The 21966-nt window shown below is 45.2% G+C and overlaps 2 protein-coding genes across 2 annotated transcripts in view; both read right to left on the bottom strand.

Moving 5' to 3' along the window:
• LOC102567257 (bMERB domain-containing protein 1) overlaps nucleotides 1–3268 on the bottom strand; it is a 94694-nt gene extending 91426 nt beyond the window's left edge. The window contains exon 1 of the mRNA XM_014595678.3: nucleotides 3016–3268. Within this exon, the coding sequence (XP_014451164.1) occupies nucleotides 3016–3094 (79 nt within the window). The 5' untranslated portion in view covers nucleotides 3095–3268. The remainder of the gene's footprint in view (nucleotides 1–3015) is intronic.
• Nucleotides 3269–11875: 8607 nt separating this feature from the next.
• MFSD6L (major facilitator superfamily domain containing 6 like) lies at nucleotides 11876–20817 on the bottom strand (the record flags this gene model as incomplete). Its single annotated transcript, XM_059732985.1, has 1 exon — nucleotides 11876–20817. A coding segment is annotated over one exon (1923 nt), but the record flags the coding sequence as incomplete, so codon positions are not given.
• Between the last annotated feature and the right edge of the window lie 1149 nt (nucleotides 20818–21966).

The raw sequence follows: 21966 nt of genomic DNA, 5'->3' as shown, positions 1-21966 counted from the left end.
AGACTGGCAAGTCCCTGTGTGCACAACCCCAACCCTGGCCTGCCTGAACTAGCTTTAGACCAGCCAGGACCTGTGTGCACAGCCCTGGTCCCAGCCCACCCTGCCCATGATAAGCACCCAGATGAAAGCTGCTGCTGGGTTGGGGGGGGGGGGGGGCGGGACCAGCCACTCCCTCCTTGCTGCTGCCAGGCCCTTCTTGCTGCAGGTGCCTTGAGTCTGCACGCAGGCTGCCTTGCAGCTCCTCTTCACTGCCACCACTACCCTGCTGGGCTGCCCTGCGGCTCCTCTCTGCAGCTGTCACTAGCACCACCTCTGGGCTGCCCAGTGGGGCAGCAGTGGCAGCAGAGAGTAGCTTCAGGGCAGCCTGGATGCAGGCTCTGGGCAGCTGCAGCCAGAAGCAAAAGGATGCAGGGTGCAGCCACTTTTCCCCCATACCCAGTAGCAGGTTCTGCCCAGCCACTGCCACTCATCATAGGTGGGCCAGTCCAGAGCAGGTGCAGCTGAGGTTGGGGCTGTGTGCGTGGGCCCCGGGCTGGTCCCAAGATGGTTTGCTTCAGCTGGGACTGGTCCAGAGTAGGCATGGGGCAGGCTGGAACCAGGAACGGGGCTGTGCACTTAGATCCCAGCTGGTCTGGAGCTGGTCTCCTCCAGCCAGGGTGAGTCCAGAGCAGGCATGGGGAGGGGCAGGTGCTCAGCTGCTACTGGGTTCTGGTGGTGGCAACAGAGGCAGGGAGGAGCCGCAGGACCTGTGGGCCCCGGGTTTGGTGCACTGTTGTGGTAGGGAGAGGCAGGGGGTTGGTGCTGACCAGCCCACAGCAGCTCCCTGAAACTGCCTATGGGGCCTATGGGGCCAAATAATTGCCCACCTCTGTTCTAGTCAGTTATGTCACAGTGAAAGATGCCTGAGTGATTGACAGTTCCCAAGGACTAAACTTCTCTATGTGAGCTAGATCCTTTTAGCTGCTGAGACTTGCCAGGTGCCAATAACATTCTAGTATGCACACGCTAAGTCAAAGCTCAGATCATGGACTGATTTAGCTATAATTTAGAGCCCCAGCTGCAAGTGTTACTGCCAAATTTCCTCTTGGAACTATTTGGGAAGAAAGAAAAGGATGTCACCCTCAGGCTTTTCTGGCACTGCACTGGCAAATATAAAAACACCATCAGCAATGCTAAAAACATTGCTCAGAGACCCACTAGAATGGCATAAGCTAGGCTACTGTCATGGCATCAGCTTGTGTGTACACATGTATGTGGACATGTGGTTAGCCTGCAGTGTAATGGGACCCAAGCAACAAGACTGTCCTAAGAGCCTACAGAATGCTAAGGCACTACTCCAAGCTCATGAGGTATCTCATAGGATCAGACAGCATCAGATAGTTGTAGGACATTTATATCAAACACATCACTGGCCGTTGTCGGTATGAAGAGAGCTTGATGAGACCACCTGCCAAAAGTGAGAGTGATGTACTGAATGAGATCCTCCTGTATATGATAGACTATAGTGAAGACCAGCTAGACCAGGCATATTTAGACCGCATACTAAGTTCTATGCCTAACAATACTTTATTATCCTAAAAATATGTACTAATGCAGTTACCATGCCTGGGGTCCTGTCTCTCAGAACCACAGCATCATATGAAAGAGTCATAAATGCTTTCCCCAGGGCAAACATAGACTGTATGATTAAGTAAATGATTAAGACTGCTTTAACATCCCACAACTATATATGTATATGGCTACCATGTGTGGGATCCTGTTCTCTTACAACAACCTTACCATATAAAAATGTTAAGTTTAACAATTTCTTGAGGGGTGTATGCAGGCAGGGAGGTGTACTAAAAAGAATATAAATAAAATCATAAGCAGCCTGATCCTGAAACTCCCGTTGGCCAAGGGTGTTGGAGGGACCTATCTAGCACATGGAGGCAGGAAGGGGCTGCTTTTCACAGAAAACGCCATGGCAACCTGGGGTGCTGTAAGATTTTTTAAAGGGTGCTGTGAGATGCTGCACTGTTAAATGAGACACGATTCACAAGATAAACGCAGAGATTTCAAAAAAAGCAATCCACAGTATCAAATACACTCTGACCTGCTGTGGTCCTTCTGAGCTCTTTGCAACAGAATTGTGCTATTATTTTTCTGTGCTCAAAGAACAAGTGAAAGTTAAGAGCTGGCATTTTCGGAGGGGTGTCTTCAGTCTAGAAAGAGCCACTGGTATAAAAGGGGTCAGCGTGGGTTTAAGAGGCAGTGTTGCTTTGGGAGTGGGTGTATTATATTCTATTTTAACACTCTAAGTTATTTTTGTTCACATTTTGTTCCATAATATATTTTCTTGTTTATTTGCAAGCTACCCTGAGCCTTTGTTGGAAAGACTGGCATATAAGTCTAATAAGCAGACAGTGTTGGAACACATTTTGGGGGGGGGGGGGGGCGTTGGAGGGCAGGGGCAGCATTGCCAGCGCTGTCCTGCCGGAGAGGATGACTTTGGGTCACCTCCTGCAGCTTGTCGGCCCCCCCCCCCATCTCCTCCCAGGGGTCCCACAGCTGGATCCCTTTCACAGAAGATGCTTTGCTTCCAGCTCTGGCAGGTTTCCTCCTCTCTGCATCTGCCCTGCAGCTGTCACCGACTGAAATCGGGTCTCTCTATCAGCTGCCTCGGAGTTGACCACCAAGGCCGTGCTCTGGCACCAGGAGGTGACTGGAGGGGTTTGACACGTGCTTGAACCCCCCTGTCCCCACCCGGCCGGAGGGTGGGCTGACCCCTGCCCCCAGCCCAGCCTTTCCAGGTGCTGAGTCCGGGGAGGGCGGCCTCCGCCTGCCCAGGCCGGACCCCGAGCGCCGGGACCGCGGGGAGGAGCCGCCCGCGCCCGCGCCCTCTCCTCTCCTCTCCCCAGCTGCTCGTGGCCGCCCGGGCGCTGGAGCCGCTTTTATGAATGGAGGTGGAGGAGGAGGAGGGAGCTCCGCGCGCCGCGCGGGAAGGGGCTGCGGCGCCCCCCGCCCGCCCGCGCTCACCTGCGGCCGGCTCCGCGGCTGTCCACCTGGTCGACTCCAGCGCTCCGTACTGGGTCGGCGTCCCGCGCTCCTTCTCCATCCCTGCTTCCAAATCCTTGCCGGGGGCGTGCTGGGCTTTGCGCAGCGGAGCCCCCCGGGCCGGCAGCGGCACTGCTGGGGAGCCCGCGGCAGAGGGAAGCGCCGCGCGCGTGGAGGGAGCGAGCCCGGCGCGGAGCGCAGCGGCCCCCGGCGCCCGCGCGTCCCGACGGCTCGGCAGGGCTGCGCCGACCCGGCGGAGCTGGCGGCTGGATGGGCGGAGACGCGTCCTCTGGCGGACACCGGGGGAAGGGCTGGCTCGGGCTCCAGCCCCCTGCCCTTGGCAGGAACGAGGCACGCAGCTCCGGTCCGCGCCTGCTGAAAGCCGAAGCGTGCGACTCAGGGGAGGGCTCCTCCTTCCCAACCCCCTGAGGGGTGTCAATAGCACAGAAGGGAATTAAACCCAGAGGATGTCAAGCAGGACATTCATGAGCTAGCTTTTGGATTGTCACGTCCTTGGGCAAGTCTACACGTGCACTTTAATGCGCGTTAGCCCATTTTAATACACATTAAAGCCTCACCTATACATGCGGGGCATTTTTGCACATACAAGCGCCCCAGTGCGGGGCGGTTTGAAAAGCACCTGGTGCTGTGATGCTTGCCGTTGTATAAGCAGTGAAATGCATTTCAGTGCGGAGAAAACGGCAGTGGCACACTTTGAACTAAAACCCATCAGAGGTGCTTTCGTTCAAAAGCGTGCCGCTGCCATTTTCCGCATGCTGATGCGCATTTCAGCGTTTACACAACTGCACAGTTTGCCTCAGCTCACGTGTGGAAGCAGCAGGTTCGTTGGCATGTCATGGGACAGAAAAGTATGTATATAATGTGCGGGCCGGGAGTGGTCCGAGGCTTTCGGGGGCGCGCAGCAGGCTGTGGCCAGCAGCCCTGGCACGTGGGTCGGGGAATTCGGCACGGCGGACTAGAATTAGGCACAGACGCGTAGAGGTTGATTAAAGATTATTTTACTTACGCCATAGATGGTCACGGTGCAGGCAGGAAAACTTGCTTGCGTTGCAGTTACAGATAGAAAAGAAGAGCGGACAAGAGTTCTAACCGCGAACTCTGGTCCAAGGCCGGCTGAGAGCTCTAGAACCGCGAGCCCGTCGAATCAACCGGACGAAATAACCCGAGAAGAGCTCTGGATACCATGATGAGAGTCCGAAAGGTGACTCTCCACGAAAGCGCTCAGGGAAGGGTACGTCGAGGGATCAGGCGGCGATGGGGAGAGGCTAGAGGTTGATCAGGCCCCTGTATCCTTCTTAAGGCACACGCTGGGTTTGTTAAGCTCCACAGCACGCTTAGAGTTCTTCATGAGATGTGAAGTCCTCTTTCTCCTCCTCCAACTTGGGCGGAAACCGCTCTAGCCTCTTATACGGCTAGCAAGCCAATCGCTAGCCACCACGTGGGAATAATTTAGAAACAGCCAATAATGGGAAACAAATTTACATACAGGTGGCGGGAACTCCTTTGCACCAGGGTTGTCTCTATGCAACTGAGAATTGCACCGTGCAAAGAAAGCTCCTCGTGGCAGGAAATAATTCTGCAGTGCCAAAGCACACACACAATCATACCCTTTGGGTCATGACATATAAAAGCCCGTTTTTTACTTAATGTGCATTAAAATAGGCTAATGTACATTAAGCATCACTTTAAAAGCATGCACTTTCGTTAATGCGTGTTAAGCCAGGTTAATGTGCATTTTCCTAGTTCTTCACAATGGCAGTATTAGAATTAATGTGCATTAACTAAAGCACATTAACTGAAACACATTAATGAAGTATGGGAACCATTTTTAGAGACAATGGATGTAAGTCTGCATTGGCAGAATGTATGCACTCATTCAACCCCTTGCTGGGTGATTTACACCAGATTAAACTCCCCTAAGAATCACCTCTGAATACAGGTCTGTCACAGTTCCCTCTCTGCAAACGAGGTTCCTAGATAGAGCTCTGATTAGACAGTGTCACAACCCAATGTGCATTATATATTGGAATGAAAGACCAGTCAGTCTAACCTCAATACTCAGAAAGACTGTGGAGTATATCTACCATATTTTCTCAAATACAAGACAAGGGATTTTCCCCCAATTTGCATGGGGAAAAAAGCCCCCTCATTTTATAGCCTCATACAAGGAAATCTCACTAAATACATTGCCCATGGTTAAACAGCTGCTAAATGCAGCAACTCTTAACAAGAGAAACCAACTATGAACTTGATTAAATACAGCCAACACTAAACATGATCATAAAATGAATGGACAAACATGCAAACCATTTTTTTGTAAAAAATGTATGTCAATAGATAGATAGATAGATAGATAGATAGACAGATAGACAGATAGATAGATATAATGTCTAGCATCCCATTCTTCAAAATCCTTAACCCATTTTCAAAACATTAACTTGTAACAAAACCTCATATCTGTGCACCCACATGCCTGTTACAATAATCACACACAGAGTCCTGTGCATCTGTCCATATTCTTTTCCCTGGTACATTTACAATATCCCTTTCATTGCAGCTCCAGTTGCTAGCTTTCAACCCCTAGTTCACATTACTGTCACTGGTACTACAAGGATAGGTCAGTGCAGTGTCTAACAAGTATAGATCAGAAGGGCAGTACCCATTAAGCGCAGTCTGCCTCAACCCCAACTCTTTTTCAAGTCATGGTGAGCCACAACATTGCATATATTTTGACTTCCTCTCAGTCCCACAGTTAAACTGCCCGTGTCTTTCCCATTTCCAATCATTACTGTTTCTTCACTAGCGTTAAATGCTTGGCCAACAATATGAAACAGGGCCCCAAACAGTTCACTCAGAATCCCTATGTTATCTCCCCCCTCAGCCTGGCATATATGATTAATGTGGCCCTGTCCTCCATGGGGTAAAGCTGGAATGAGGTTGCCCTATGCCTTATCTGTATATGAATTTTTGAAGCATCCCTGGACTTGTGACAATAACACCTGCTTCCAGTCATGAGTAGGAGTTAATTAACACATGGTTCCTTTGGCGGGGGTGTGGGTGAGGGAGGTATCTGGTAGGGCTGTGCAAAGTGTCGGTCTCCAATTCAATTTGGCAGAGATTCGATCCAATTCAGTGGCTGAATCTCCGAATCGAATCAGGAGACCCTTTAATCTCTCCGAATTGAATCGGAACCCTCTGGATTGACTCAGAGAGATTTGGAAAGATTCAGTAATTCAGACATAGACACAGCTTTACATTTTTTTTCTACATACCTCAAGGTAGCAGGCAGCTTGTGAATGCTGCGATGCTGGGGTGGATGGAACGTCCCACAAGAGCACTTCTGGTCCACTTCCCAGTCTGCCGGAGAGCACGCGGGGGGGGGGGGGGGAGGGGGCTGTACCTCCCTGGCTCAGCGACTGGTGCCTCCCTGTGGCCAATCACCGGGCCGGGAGGACATGCGGGGGGCGGGCCCTGTTGTCCTCTGCAGTGGACCCAGAAGCGGACTGGAAGTCATGAGTGGCTGGTGCCTCCTGAATCTGGGGGGAGGCACCTGCAGAAGCTGCCAACCCTATCAGGGAGGGCACCAACCCTACAAACAGCATCAGTGTCAGCTATCGGGGGGGCCCTGGCCCCATGGGGGGTGGGGGAGGCACGTACACCCCCTGCCAGTCGCATTCATGAGCCATGCCTGGTACCTAGAGGTATGTAGAAAAAACATTTAAAGTTGTGCCTATGTCCAAATTGCTGATTCTCTGAATCATCATCAAATCTTCAGATTCGGATTTGGCTGAATCGAATTGGGGACAGTGATCCGAATCAATGAATCGAATCACTGTTCCTGATGCAGGCCAAATCCAAATCCAAATTGAATACGGCCTGTTTCACACCCCCCTAGTATCTGGCGTACGCACACATATTGAGCAGTGCTGAGCTGTGTGGTTGTCATGTTGTTGACTCGGGTAGAGACCACTCCAATAAACTATGGAGTAAATCATAAACCTTTGGCTTTGGACTAATATCACATAGTTTGTACTACACATACATAAGTGCCAAAATTCTGCTCAAAGGTATGTTTATGAAACACCTGTGCTAAAACCTGCAGCAGTTTAAAAAAAACCCAAGGTAAAATGCCTCAATTCTGGATGAACTGGGTGTATAGGCACTATATGCATATTGCTACAGCCATGTTTAATTTCAAGGTTATTGCTTTCAAATTTGCTCCTCACTTCCATATGCTCAGGAAGGTCAGGTCTGACAGTAAGGAGAGGAGCAAGGTGCTGCTCGAGGGAAAAGGGTCTACCTGATCCCCCCCAGATTTATTTTCTCTGCTGTAACAGGTGGAGGGAGACAAATTCAAAGCAAACCTCCAATAATTAGATTCTATACCTGGAAAATTATAACAAATGTATAGATTTTCCATATACAGAATCTAATTTTTGGGGCATTGTCTTATAATCAGCCTCATCTTCTAGTCGAGTAAATACAGTATTTTGGTTTCTAAACACCAAGGGCCCATCCCCACATGTGCCGCTTCTGCCTGTCCCCAGGAAACGCCTGTGCACACATGGCATGTTGCCCTGGGTGCAGTGTTCCCTTTAAGCTGTGTGGCGTGAGTGGACGTGTAGGCACGCACATGCCGTGCTGCCAGGCGCACCTGTGCGGCCGCACACCTTAGAGGGAACGCTGCCTGGGTCGGGTGGAGTAGGCTGAGGCCAGCACCTGGGGTCCTGAGGGACTCCAGGGGCTCCAGCCCTGGCAATCTGGCAGCACAAAGCCTGGCTGGCACCTTAAGTGTGACTCCAGCCAGCCAGGCTCTGGTTTCTGGCCCTGCATGCTGCCACCACACGCACCACCCTGCTTTTTTAAGGCATGGGTTTTTTTGACACCAGGATCTCCTGGTGTCAAACCCCCTCCTCCCCCCACCCACCATGCTGCAAATTATCAATACAGAGAATGCCTGCATGTGTGATGTGTGTGGCACTGCAGACAGGTCTGTGGCACCACAAACTATACGTTTGTGCTCGTCTGGATGAGCCCCAGCAGGATAACACTGTGATCAGGAAACAGCCAACATGGATTTGATGAAAAGCTTGAGAAAGCTGATGTCTTTTTACAAGTTGACAGGATCTGTGGATGCAGGGGGGAGAGCAGTACAATGTGATATACCTCAACTATAGCAAGCTTTTCGACTGCCTCCCATGACATTCTCATTACTAAGACAGGGAAATGCAGTCTGGGTGAAAGTACTGTAAAGTGGATATATAATTGGTTGGATCATCATGTTCAGAGCAGTCATCAGTGGCTCAATATCTAGCTTGGAAGAGATATTAAGAGTCACTTAGTTTATGTTTCTATGGAAAAATACATATTTTGCTTTGAAGATGCTATCCTGTGTCATTATGTTTTCGCACTTATCATAGGGGAGCAGACAGCAAAATGCAGATAGACCAGCTGAAGATGCGATTAGAGAAACAAGGTGAACTTCACCTGGGAACCCAGCCCCAAATCCAGACTTGCAGGATTTTGTTAAGAGAAGTGCAAAGTGCTTTCTGTATAGGAGGAGGTGACCCCTGGAGAGACAGTTTACATTAGATATTCCATCAAAAGTGTCAACAAAAAGCTGGGTTTTCATACTCCCCCCCTCCCCCCCCCCCCAAAAAAAGTGTCTCCTTTGTATAGAAAATGTGAATTGGTCAGGAAACAGAATATCAGAAAACCAAAGCAGTTTCTGCCTTTTGCCAAAACTGAACACATTTTGACCTGAAGCAATATAATAGGGCCACAAGTCCCCAGAGGTACTTTATGTTCCACGATGCTTAGCAGTGTTGGCATGGTAATGGGGCTCAATCTTTCCTACTACAAGGGGGGGAACTGGTGCATCACAGGAGATGAAGTTCAGCCAAAGCCCAGTCTATGAGGAATGCCTTCAAATTACAACTCCCAAGAAGTACTCCAACAGCATTTCAGACTCAACATATTTTGTTTCTTGACCAAAAAACTACTCCCCTTCTGCCTCTCCTCCAAAATACACAGATCTGACTGGCTCAAGTTTTTGGTAGAGCTAAGTCTCACTTCTCACACAGTACAATGAGAGAGTATAGTTTCCTGTGCAAATTGGTAGAAGTAGTTTCTCAGATGCTTACATTTTTCATCAGGTCTTTATCCTACAGAAAAAAAGCTTGCACCTTCCACTGCACAGCTGGGCTGAGCTTTGCATTGTGGACTGCAAGGCACACAGGAATAGAGATTAATTGCATAAACAAAAGATGGGGTTTTTTTTAAAACACACATTTACTTGAAGTCTAAAGACCCTATATTCAGTTTGAACCAATGAAAAAAGGAGGGGTGGCACAGAGAAACTGTTTCTCAAAGGGCACATCTACATATTGCCATATGGTGACGTTGCTACAGCACTGTGCCTTAGTACTTCCTTTTGGAAGTACTAGAGCACGGCGCTGTATGGGTGGTTACTCACTGTGCTGTGTGCACAGCACACTGTTAGATTTTACTGCCATGTCACTGTAGCAGCATGCTATACTGGGGAAGTGTGCCACTACGGCAAGAGCTGCCGATTATGTATAGGCCCATGTGATTGCTACATCACTACGGTGTGCCATATGATGCAGCGCATCAGTACATCGCCCTAGGGCAACATGTAGATGCACCCGAAGTCTATTTAAAATGAGATGTCACTATTTCTATTGTATCAGAGTTCAACAATAGAGGGCCTTGTATTCAAGTGTTGGGGTTAGGATTTACAGTACACATCAGAGGGATGTGAAAGGGTTTTATAATATACTGAGAACATAATATCCTTTCCCATGGGCAGCTGGCACTCCATGCAGGAGAGAGGGAAACAGCAGATGTCTCAACAGAACATTTATATGACAGGAAAAGATGACGGGCACAGCACTGGACTAGGTTTCATGAGACCCAGGGTCTGCCAGTCTGGTGTGACCTGAACACATTGCTTCCTTTTTTTGTACCTCAGCCGTCCACATGTAAACGGATGCCAAAGAGTGTCGTTAGGTTAAATCCATCAGCATTTTGGGAGATATTTAGAGAGCATAACAAGTGCCACATTAAATCCTAAATCGTGCTGTGGACAAGGAAATAGATATTTCAGGCACTGGGTTCTGATGCAGTATTTTTGTGCTAAAAAGACAAAAAACAGCCCTGAATTAGGCAGTAGGCATCTCAAGTCCTTATAAAATGCATGGGAAGAAGTATGTTCCTCAAAATGGATTCCTCAAAACCCAGTACATGGATCAAGGAGCTACCTAAACTGCCCAATATGGAAATGATGAGGACAGGGATGTGTTTTAAATCCTGCCCCATTTGGGCATTACATGGCTTTAATCCATCCACCCAGAGATTACGCCTACCTATTAGAACTGCATCCATCCACAAAGCAGCAGAACATATGCATGCCAAAATCCCCAAGTTCCAAAAGGCAATAATTTAATGAAACAGAGTTCCTAACATCTCCAAGAGCAAAGGGAAATGGGTCATCCTTCATTCAATCAAAGATTTAAAACAATAACTCATTTCTGATAAAGTATGCTAGAAATGTTGATTCTAGAATGAAAAGTAGCAATAGTGACCCTATGCAGATTAAATGCAAGTATTCACAGTAGACACAAACAGTTCTTCCTTTTCTAAATAATTCATGTTTTGCAAATACAACTTCCTCACTGTGTTAGCACAGAAAGTCAGGGAAGCAAGCAGTGCAATATCTGATGCCATTTTGAAAAAAAAAACACGATCTCATCAATATGCAACCTCAGTATTTTCATGAGCTGTTCCAAACCTCTCATGCCACCTATTCTACGCACTAACAATTTTAGAATTTGCATTACACATTTCATAGACATTAACACTGGAAGGGACCTTGTGAGATCATTGGGTCCAGCCCCCTGTGCAAGGGGAACCTTTAGGTTTATTTTTATTGCTAAAGAGGCAAACCAAATATCTATACTGGGCGTGCACCAATAAAGATTTTTCTTGGCCAATACTGATGGCCAATTATTAACCAGCCATATTGGCCAATACCAATCAGATAGCCAATTTACTGGAATGCAGCCCAGCAGTTTGGAGGGCGGTGTCTGGCCGGTAAGTCTGTGGGGGAGAAGAGGTGTAAGGAAGGGAAAGGAAGGGGTGGGGAATGCAACCCAGGAATGGGACAGAGCCGTAGGCAGCTTGTCCAGGGCATGTGGGAGGGGTGGCAGCTACCCACCGTTGTATGCACCCCTGGGGGAGGAAATAGGGGAATCTGCTCCCCCACGCCCCTTCCCTCCTCCACACCCCTTCCCCTCCACAGACTTACCAGGAGGATGCTGCTTTCCTAACTCCCAGGCTGCATTCCTGGCTGTGTGCATGCTGTGGCTACACACATGCATGCAGTGACTTTATCAGCTACAACCAGCCAAAAAAAAAGCCAACTGCCGATAATTTTCCTTTTATTGGTGCCAATCTGATATATCAGTGCACCTCTAATCTATGTAGGAAGGAAATGGCTGTTCCTGTGCAAATAGAAACATCTGTTGACATCTACTTTTTTTTTTTTTTAAATCAAGCATATTATAACACCTTAATTACATATGCAAAAATGTTATCAGCTCCCAGCATCCAATTGTGTCAACTCATTAAGCAAAGAACATCTTCCATTAAACCAATTTCCATGCTCTCAACGTGAGTCACCTCAGATTTGTTTTGATTGTGTTGCAAGGGAAACAAAAAAGCGTAAATATTTTAATCAGTGGGAGACTGGAATAGTTCTGGGACTGCTTTCATCAGTAGTGGAAACTAATGTGGGCCAAAATGAGGTTTTAACATGTTTTAGATTTTTATTTTATATGCTAATAAGAATATGGGATGTAATCTAACAAGTTCAGAGTTTACATGCTGGGTTTATGATCCAATTCAAGCATGCAATTTGATCCGCTGCATACAGTCATCATTAAATTTAAAAAAAACAACAACACTTTGCCAAACTGGAAGAATAGGTCTAAATAAAAGAAAGTTACATTCAAATGCGTTGACTGTTGTACTTGGAATCACTGGAACCCATCAGCATGCCCTGTTCAAACTGATCCACATGGCGAAATCCGTCGTTCTAATTCCATGCAGAACCTCCATAAGTCCTCGAATAAGCTGAAAGTCTTTCATGGATCCAGTTCTCAAAGGGTTTTTATATAAGACTACACAGGAACAGATTTTCTAATATCAACACTTCCAGTCATAGAGGAGTAGTTCTTAAAAGCAAAAATATTGCTTTTTACAGAAGTAACCATGCACAGAGAAAAAGAGATGTATCCATAATGAAAAGTAGACATACATTAAAGGATTATAAAAAACATCCTGCCCAAGTCAAGTAAGCTGTAATATAGTATCCATACTACTTGAAGTGTGCTAGCAAATTACAAAAAGATTAAAACAGCAGGTTGAAAAACATTAAGACAGATACACTCATTTGAGCTCTTTAGAAGGCAATTTGAGTAGATAGTAAGAAACTTTATATAGCTCTAAGGCACACAACAAAAATACAAGAACTGAAGTGCTTCCATAGTCTTGATAGCTGAACCATTCAATGCCAACTCCATTAACATTATTAAGCTTCCTTCATTATATACAGATATGTTGCCTGGCAACATAAGGTAGTGGTGGCTACCTGGAAAATCTGTTTCTACATTCAGATTTTACCAGCTGTTGGTCTAATATATATATATATATATATATATATATATATATATATATAGAGGTCTAATAAAAGATACCAGATTCACCCAAGGAACCTTGTCTGCCTATGTCCTTAGACCAACACGGTTACAACCTACACCCCCCCCACCAGCTGTTACAGGAGTTTAATGAGGAGAAGCTGCAATCTTATTGTTGTGGAAGTGCTATAGAATAAATGCTTGTCACTACAGGACGTTGTTAATTCGTTGTCTAAGGAGAAAATATTAAAACCACTACCGATGAAACTTTCCATGTGAAAGGTTAACTTTGAGTTTCTCAACACAAACTGTGTGAACAAGTTTGGGATGTTAAAAAGAAACAAGACATTTTCTAAACAAAGCATTCCAGTTTTTAGGTTCAATGTAACTTTTTGTTTAGAAATTTAGATTAGCTATAGTAAATAAATAAATAAAAAGCATTAAAACAGAAAAGAACAAAAACAAAATCAGTGGACCAGTACCAATTTGCCAGGGGGGAGGGAGTGGGAGAAAGATTTTCAGTATATAAGTATTTTCTGGATTGGACTTTTCATTCTGATTTGGGAAAAACAGTTTTCTTGCTGCTCTATTTGTCAAGAAGTATTTTCATCAAGTCATAAAATAATGCAGTTATTTTTCATTGCCAAAAATCAGTTGTGGTTATCTTTTTGGCAGGCATGCCACAAATTATGTTCCTACCACAGCTCCGGCCCCTCATCCCCAGAGGCATACTTGACAGATTTCTCACCTTGGGATGCAGGAATGGAGGCTGGAAAGCCGAGCAGAGCAGGGGGAGGATGTTGCTGCAAGAAAGGTGTCACTACCAACAGCCAAATTAACCCTTCTGTGGCCTCACAACCACAGTTCTACATGGCAAGCGAGGATCCAAAGTTCTCTGTGACAAACAATTCAGTGGCAGATGCAGGGCTAGGGAAGGGTTAGCCCAGTCCTTAGTGGTGACACCTGATACCTCCTCTCCAGTATGCTGCTTGCATGGTTGGAAGCTTGAGCCTCTTTCTATAAGCAGCTGTTATGGCACTTGTGGCATCAACTTCACCACTCCTGGCTTAAAACAATCAAGGTCAATAGCAATAGTAAAAAATAAAGCCAATTAACTAATTAGATTGCAGATGCAAATGAAAGCCACTTTGATAAATAAGAGCACTTACCAAATTCTTATGATTGATCAAATCACATACAAATGCCTATTTCCATAATAGCTGGATCATAAAATAGTCATTTTTCTTTTCCTATACCTCCAATATTATCTTCTCATTAGAATGTTGAACCAAATGGACAAGATTAGTTCCAACACCTACTACATTGGTTTGCACAGCTGAAAACTCTGAGAAAGGACAGCTGAGGATGGATCAATTTTAAAAGGTTGCAGCAGGTTCTATCAAGAGACTCTGCAACACTGTGATTCCAAAAACTGCAATCTGATTTAGAATGCATCATCCAAACTCCCAGGACAGTACAGATTTCAAAAACACAAAGCAACACCCCCCCCCCCCAAAAAAAAAAAAAACAACAAAAAAACCAAAAACCAAACAAGCGTTTTTATAGATGGATTGTATGGAAAGCCTTAGCAATAGTAAGACAATATACATAATGCCTGAAACATTATGAACATTATGTTCTATCATAAAAGAGGTCTGGATTCAGGAACGTTCCAGTTTTTAAGATTTGGTACCTGCAAAAATTCCTGTTTGTCATATACTGCTAGTCAAAATAGTAACCTTAACATTCTTGGAAAAATACATATTAAATTGAACTATCTAACAAAAGGACTAGATGAGACCTATTTATTTGAAAGAATGGCCAGGCATTCATTGCGAACACCAAAATCCTCTCTAGAAATTCACCTGACTATATTTCATTACTAACTAAACAATGAAATCAGCTTCGTGAAAAGATTTGTTGAATTCCATGAACACTTAGAAATTATTTCTGTCTCTAGAAGTTCAACCTAGGATGATTCTTATCATTTGGAACGTATGAGGAAATTGCAATTTCATTGGATTGCTGGTTTCATGCAACTTGTGCTTAGAAATAGTGGTTCTCCTGGAATCTTAAACTCCAAGCAGCACTCAAGAGGATGTGAACCACTCGCATGGCTAGAACTGGATGGAAGTCTGCACAGTCCTACTGTAAAATGAACATACTGCTTTCCACAGTCCTAGTTACAAGTCATTATTTTTTATAAAACACCAATGGAAATGTTGCACAAGGCTGTGGTTTCAGTGATAAAAAACAAATAAAGGCGATAATGAAGTCAGTTATTCCAGATTCTGGTTTAGCTGAATCAGAATGACAGCATTCTGCTCGTTTTATAGTTTAGTTATGGCCAGAAAAGTGAGTATGTAAAAATGGCACTTATTTCATTGATTTGCTAATTTTGGTAACAGAGGCACTGTCCACTAAACCTGATCCAATTAAAGCAATACAAACTTCTCATATAGATGCACTTAAACCAATTAAAGCACAATTTAAATTGGTTTCAACTATTTATTAGGGGCCTGCAATGATTCAAGGTGACTTAGTTATACTAGTGCAAGCTTTCTAATACAGACATAAGCAGAAAAGGCAGTGTTTATGCTTTTACTCATATTAGTTCCGCAGGACCAGCACAGTTATGTTGGGGGCTGAAGTCTCTTCCTTCTCATCTATCAATTCCAGAAGTGTTCATAATTACAGTCATTCCCTTCACTAAAAATATAAATGCTTGATTAGAAAGCATGGTGATGTGTAAGAAGGAAAGCACCCAGCTCAACTCTCCAACTGACATAGAAAAAAAATAGTTCTAGAAGTAAATTGTGGAAGTTTGCTCCAGAGCTTTATAGTCACTTATTCCACACACCCACTGCCTTATAAGATTAAAAAAATAATACAACAGAGAAACATTTTGCAGAAGTTTGTCACTACTGCTTTTTGGCATTAGCATATGTTAAATGATCCAACTCTACGTTATTGACATGGTTGGGCTTGGAAATGCATCAGTACATTGAATCGGTTTCTTCACTTGTTAAAAGACACAATTTATACGACCTAATGGCACTTTGGTTTCTCTGCATTTTTATTGCAGTCCCAATGGTATTCACAGCTTTAATACATTTATACTTGTTAAAAAAAATACCAAAGCTGTGAGGGAGACCCGCTACAGCAAAGGGTATCACAGCTAAAACACTAGAAAGTGTTAAGTGAATGTAAAAGACAACTCAGTTTAATCTGCTGGCTGCTGTAAAAACATGAGTCACTGAGGGGCAGAATATCCCACTGTTCTTCACACAGGCCCTCATTTCTCTTCACTAGGGCTGGGACAGTGCACATAAAACCTAGCACAGAAAGGAGAAATGGAGAATGAAAGAGATGAGCCAGAGTAACAGGAATTTATCACCTAAGTCCAGAACACAAGCCCGGAGCCTGCTCTGATATGCTGTAATTATGTGTTGTAGACAAACTTGTTTTACTATTACTGCTACTGGGTCTGTGATGAAGTGAAAATAGTTTAGATATCCAATTTACTGGACACTTCAAACCGTTTATCTTTTTACTTTTAACATTCCTCATCTCAGTTTGTAAAATCTTTTATTCTGAAAGTCTAGGTCTACACATAGAAATTGAATCGTTTTACTGAGATCAGTTGTTATCCCATGTTGTTAAATCCATGTTGCTAAATTTGGGCAGCCCCATAAACACTCCCAAAACAAAGTAAGAGGTGCTATACTATCTAAATTAGCACAAAGTACTCTGTAATGCGATACCGTTTTATGTAAAATGCTGTTGCACATATTAAAAAAAAATAACAGGTACTTAAATCAGTACAATTTCTGCTTCAATACAAGCTTGCTGTATCTGTTTCACTTACAGACTAATTCACAGCATTTAAAACTTAGGTTTCAAACTTTGATTTAGAAAAAAAACCCAAGTATTTTCACTAGATTTTAAAGACACAGGTTATAATTATAAGATTTGGGCCAATTTTGGACCAAATCCTACCTACCTAGTTATTACCAAACTATATCTGGGTGCCTATGACACTGTCCTTCAAAAAATAGTGCTGGGGTCTGATGCATACTTTTAATTAAAAAACCCTCAGCCAAAACTGCTAAGTGTCACCAATTACCACTCAGTGGCAAAGTATTATATGATTGATTGAGCTGGGGTCCAATTTTTTTGACACCAAAACTTCTCAGCTTGTTCTGTTTGAATTCCTACAAGGTGGCAATATTATCTTGCCTATCAAAAAAAAAAAAAAAAGAGCTTAAATTGTTTTTGGCAGTATAACAATTGTATCTATAGAACAATTCTAGTAGAGTATTCTTCATGGTAAAGTAGTTTTATGCCAGGAAGTGCAGATAGTTAAACTAAAATTGAAATTATCTGGCATGCAGATGAATCGTAACAGCCATAAATTACCTTTTAATGGTACCACCTTCCCTGTTGCTGGTTCCCTGCCACTTTCTACTAAATTAGAAAGGTAATAGGTAAACTGTTTACCATGGCCAAATGCATACTATTTTCAGGTCTTTTACAAGCCCTACTTCTATTGCATATACCTGCACTAAATATTTAATCCTTTTGCTTTCAGTGGCCCCTCAGCTGGCCACCCACTAGGTATTCAGTTCTATCATCCTTCAAGAGAGGAAGAGTCTCCGAAGAGTAAGCATTTCTTAAACTGGCAATAAATGCCTCATTTTAGCCAGAAGGACAATAAAACTTCATGATCTATTCATCCTATAAAGGTCCATCATGAATCTTTTGGTAAAGTCAGTCAAATCTTCAAATATGTTGGAATTCATACTTTTGGAGGTAACTGGACAAATGTAGGGGACACTTTAAACTGAGTTACTGACCCCAAAGAAGTATAAATGCATTTGGACAAGATATAGCTAGTGGAGTGTATTTAAATATACAAGTTACCCAAACTTTCTCAAGGGGCAACTTGTCAAGAGCACCAAACTTGACAATTTAAGTCTGCTTCCCCTGAATTCAAAAGACCCATCAAATTCAGTGGGAGCAGCTAGGCCAACTAATATCTTATCATGTAAGTTCCCAGTATTCAGCATTCTATTTTGATTCAAACAGAGGCTATTCAAATCAAGATATGGTATTGCATTCTGGGTACCTGCAGTCTTTGTAGATAATGTTAAATATAAGGAAGATCTATAGGAAGCTTTGGGGGCGGAAGGAGCCAATATTTGGCGCACAGTCCCAGCCACCACTTTAAAAAATGGTTGACTAATAGGAAGCCCAATGGTTTGTCAGCTTTGCCTTCATCACCTAAACCCAAAAGTGTACAGTCTACAGTGAGATTGATTTTAGAGTCCCAAACAGAATAAAACAAGTTGGGTGTTTCTTTCATTAATAGTCTGTGGTCAATAAAAAGTGAGTCTCACTGAAATGGCATCTTATTAATATTAGGCTGCTTACAGATGTAACCCCCCAACACCCCAAAACGGCACTTTAAACTCTGTGCGCCCCATGCCAAAACCAACACCCAGAAGATGCAGCACGCTAGTTGGATCCAGTTTGCCCAACATCTGTAGAGATCAGGTGGTTATTGGGGCTTTTTTGTGCTTTCATCTAATAGCTGAATGAATCAGCTATTACATAAAAGTACCAAAACCCCCTGCTGAAGCACGTAATCTATACAGATGCTGCAGAGCCTGGTCAAACTAATGTGTTGCCTCTTCCAGGAAAGTGCAGTTTTTTTTCCATGTCTGTTGGCAGCCTTAGTGCATAAGCATTAAAAAAACAAACAGAGTCAACTGTGCTAAAGTATAAGATTCCAGCTTTGTAAGCTTCAGATAAGAAGCTAACGTCCACATTTGTCTTTTTCATTTTAGCATTCATCTCAAAATCCTTTCCTTTTAAATTCTGGAAATTGAATCATTAAGTTAAAAAAACAAAAACTTCTTACAAATATTTACTATAAATTAACCTTAAGAAAATAAACAATTTATAAAATGTGGTCTTTATACATAGCTTGTGTTGCAGATATGTACACTGTATAATTCCATCATTTAAAAATTATTAGACATTCCTAGGTACTTCTTTCCTTGCCGTCCAGCAGTTTAATCTTTGTACTCAGAATTTGTTCCATTACAGATCAAGTGCAAAGTTACCAATTCCTACTGAAATGCTCATCTTTCATAGCTTTCACCAGCCAGTCCCTTTCCCTTTCCTCATCAGAATCGCTCACATCACTGGGATCTGCAGCTAGGAGACGAGAATAATTGATTTTTTTCTGCCGAGGCAGCTTGGATTGGACGATAAGGAACAAGATTAACCAAAGTATCAAACTTATGCAACATGCCCTGTATAGAACTGCCAGGCCAAAATTGCTCACAACAAATCCTCCTGTGAAACTTCCCAGACTAGCTCCACAACCATAGGAGAGGCCTTGGAGGACAATGTGCAGAGCTCTTTCTGTTCCAGGAGTGGCTACATCATCAACCATCATATTAACTGCCCACCATAAAGAACCATTACTGAAGGCAGATAAAATCTGGATAGGTAAAACGGCCCATGCATTCCACAGGAACGAATAGTACAGAAGTTGTAGTGCAAGGCAACTTAAACTCAGTGCAACAGTGCCACTGCTTGACAGAGTCCTTAGCAACCTGCTTTTGCAGAAATGCAGCAAAATTTCAGCAATTAGTCCAATTGCCACTGAGAGACCCATGTATAATTCAGTGCTGCCCTGGTCCTGCATTTGCCAGAAGAGAAAGTTCTGTACCGTAGATCCAATGACCCCGGTCAGGAAGACTGTGACAGCTGACAGAATTGTTCGACCATCACTTCCAATGAGGTTCAGTGCCTTGACAGTTTTGTTCACGTGCTCCGTTTTCCTAGAAACATGTATGGGAAAAAAGATGCTGACAAGCAATGTGAGTGTGATCAGCAGGGCGTAGCCATAGAAATGAACAGCGAGACGGGAGACTTCAGTATTGAGGAAGCAATTCAACTGATCCACAAGTATAGAAATACTGCAGGCTCCTCCGGAAGCACCCAAATAACTCCAAATCCAAAGATTCCCGTATCTGTCGGTTGCATCAACAAAGTCAAGATATTCATAAAGGCTATCATCAACTGTCCATTCGAGGGGTGCAGCCAGCAGCTCCCAAAACACAACAGCACCCAGCACCATGAGAAAAACCTGGTGCTTCCTGTCAAGAAAGTTAACTGGCAGGAGCTCCAAGTTGACATCCTGAGCGTCTTCCCAGTGTCCCGAGAGATTTTCAAAAACATAAGGAGTCTCAACAACAGGGCGAGGGTTTGTTTGAAACAGAGAAAGCTCGCTACTTCCACTCATAGGAAAGTTTTCTTCAGGATTATCATTCACCTTTAGAAACCGAGAGCCCGGGCTGCTTGTTCCTTGTTCAGGTTGGTTAAACCGCGTTTCACTGGAAGGGGGCGTATCAAGCTCCTGTGCCACCTGTTTCAACTGTACAGACGCCGTCATGCCAGGGGCACCACTCATGTGGGGATCCGCACTTTTATCATCTTTACCAGCTCTTCCATTTTTTTCCTCGAGCGGATCCGTAAAACCAATCGATTCTTGGAAAGCCGCCTTACTTACCGCGGGCTGGACCCCGGTCCCCAGGGCCGCGTTGCCACTGGCGTTGCTCGTGCCCACGTCGGCAGTGGCACCGGGCGACGCGTGGCTGACGTTGCAGTACCTGTACAGAGCCTCCTGGCTCAGAGGCGGGACGAGCGTGAGCAGCAACCCGGCCCCGACGGAGCCCAGCAGGGAGGCGGCGATGAGCACCTTCCTCTTGCCGCGGCTCTTGGCTAGGTAGGAGGCGAGTGGGGCCCAGAGGCACGACACGAGGTGCTTGATGCCCATGACGATGCCCACGAGCGGGGCGGGCAGCCCCAGCTGCCGGCAGTACAGGCTCAGAAAGGGAGCCACGCAGGCGTTGCCGGCGCCGTGGAGGAAATGGAAGACGCCAGCCACAGCCAGGGCCTTGTGCACGTCCCACTGCTGGTTGGTGCTCGTGGCCTCGGCCACATGCTGCCGGCCCCCACCGCCACCTGCAAGGCAACCACCGGGAAGACGGGCTCAGCGCTACGGCGGGGCCCACGCCGCCGCCCCGCGCCCGCCCCAGCCCTTCCCTTCCCTTCCCCTTACCTGCCGGCCGCGGGCTGCTCATGGCCCCGCTCCCCGCCGCCGCCTTCCCCGTGCGCATGCGCCACGTGCACCTGCCGCCCCGCCCCCGCCACCTGCCGGCCAGGCCCGGCTCGGCCCCGGCCCCGGCCCCGCCCCGGGCCTGCCCGCTGCTAGGAGACGCACCACAGAGCCGAGTCCTCCCGCGGGACAGAGAGGCCGGCAGCTGGGGGCGCGGCGAGGGGTAGCGCCGCCTGCAGGCGGGGAGGGGGGCGGCGCCAGCTGCCGCTCCCCAATGTTGCGGGGTGTGGGGTGATCATCAGTCCTCGTCCTGGAGACGTGCAAAACGGTAGCACGCTGGGTTCAGACGTGATCCCTTTATTAGACTAAGAAATCGCAAATATATAGATCTCTCTCTCCATCTCTATATATCTATATCGAGAGAGAGAGAGATCTATATATTTATATCTATCTATAAAATGTGTGCAAAAATGAAGATTATTTTCTACCTGTGGGGACTGTTGACCATTCATTTTCCCTGAGCTGGAGGAAGGGCGCGTGTGCCCGAAAGCTTGCAGAAAAAAAGATGATTTTTTTTGTGTGATTTCTTAGTTGGTCTAATAAAAGACCAACTCTGAACCAAGAGCTCTAGAGTTTTTCTTTTTGTCTCAGACCAAATACATCCCTGCTCCAGACAACCTAAGAGATGTTACCACACCTTCAACCCTCCTATGTAGTATGAACTTTCATTTCTACCTAGGGCAACTTTTACAATCTTTTCTCCTTTGCCTGAAGAAGGGCATTTGTGCCCCAAAGCATGCAAATAATGTTCTGTTGCCAAAATTTAGTTGGCTTAATAAAAAATATAACCTCTGCCATGAGTTTTGATTCCTTTTGTCTCTAGACTAATATGGCTACAACCTGGATACCTGACAAAACGTATGATAATTTTTGAGGCAGCTCATTGATGCAGCATGTGCAAAACCCAAGTCATTGTCAGGGAGTCTCAGCTGACTTTTGAGCTTATTTTGTCACTTTCTTATCGTTACTTGCCTGAAAGAGTTTCCACTTTGATGATCCAGT

Source organism: Alligator mississippiensis, chromosome 8 (genome assembly GCF_030867095.1).
Source record: "Alligator mississippiensis isolate rAllMis1 chromosome 8, rAllMis1, whole genome shotgun sequence".
Classification (NCBI taxonomy): domain Eukaryota; kingdom Metazoa; phylum Chordata; order Crocodylia; family Alligatoridae; genus Alligator; species Alligator mississippiensis.
This window is presented reverse-complemented; position numbering and strand designations above follow the sequence as displayed.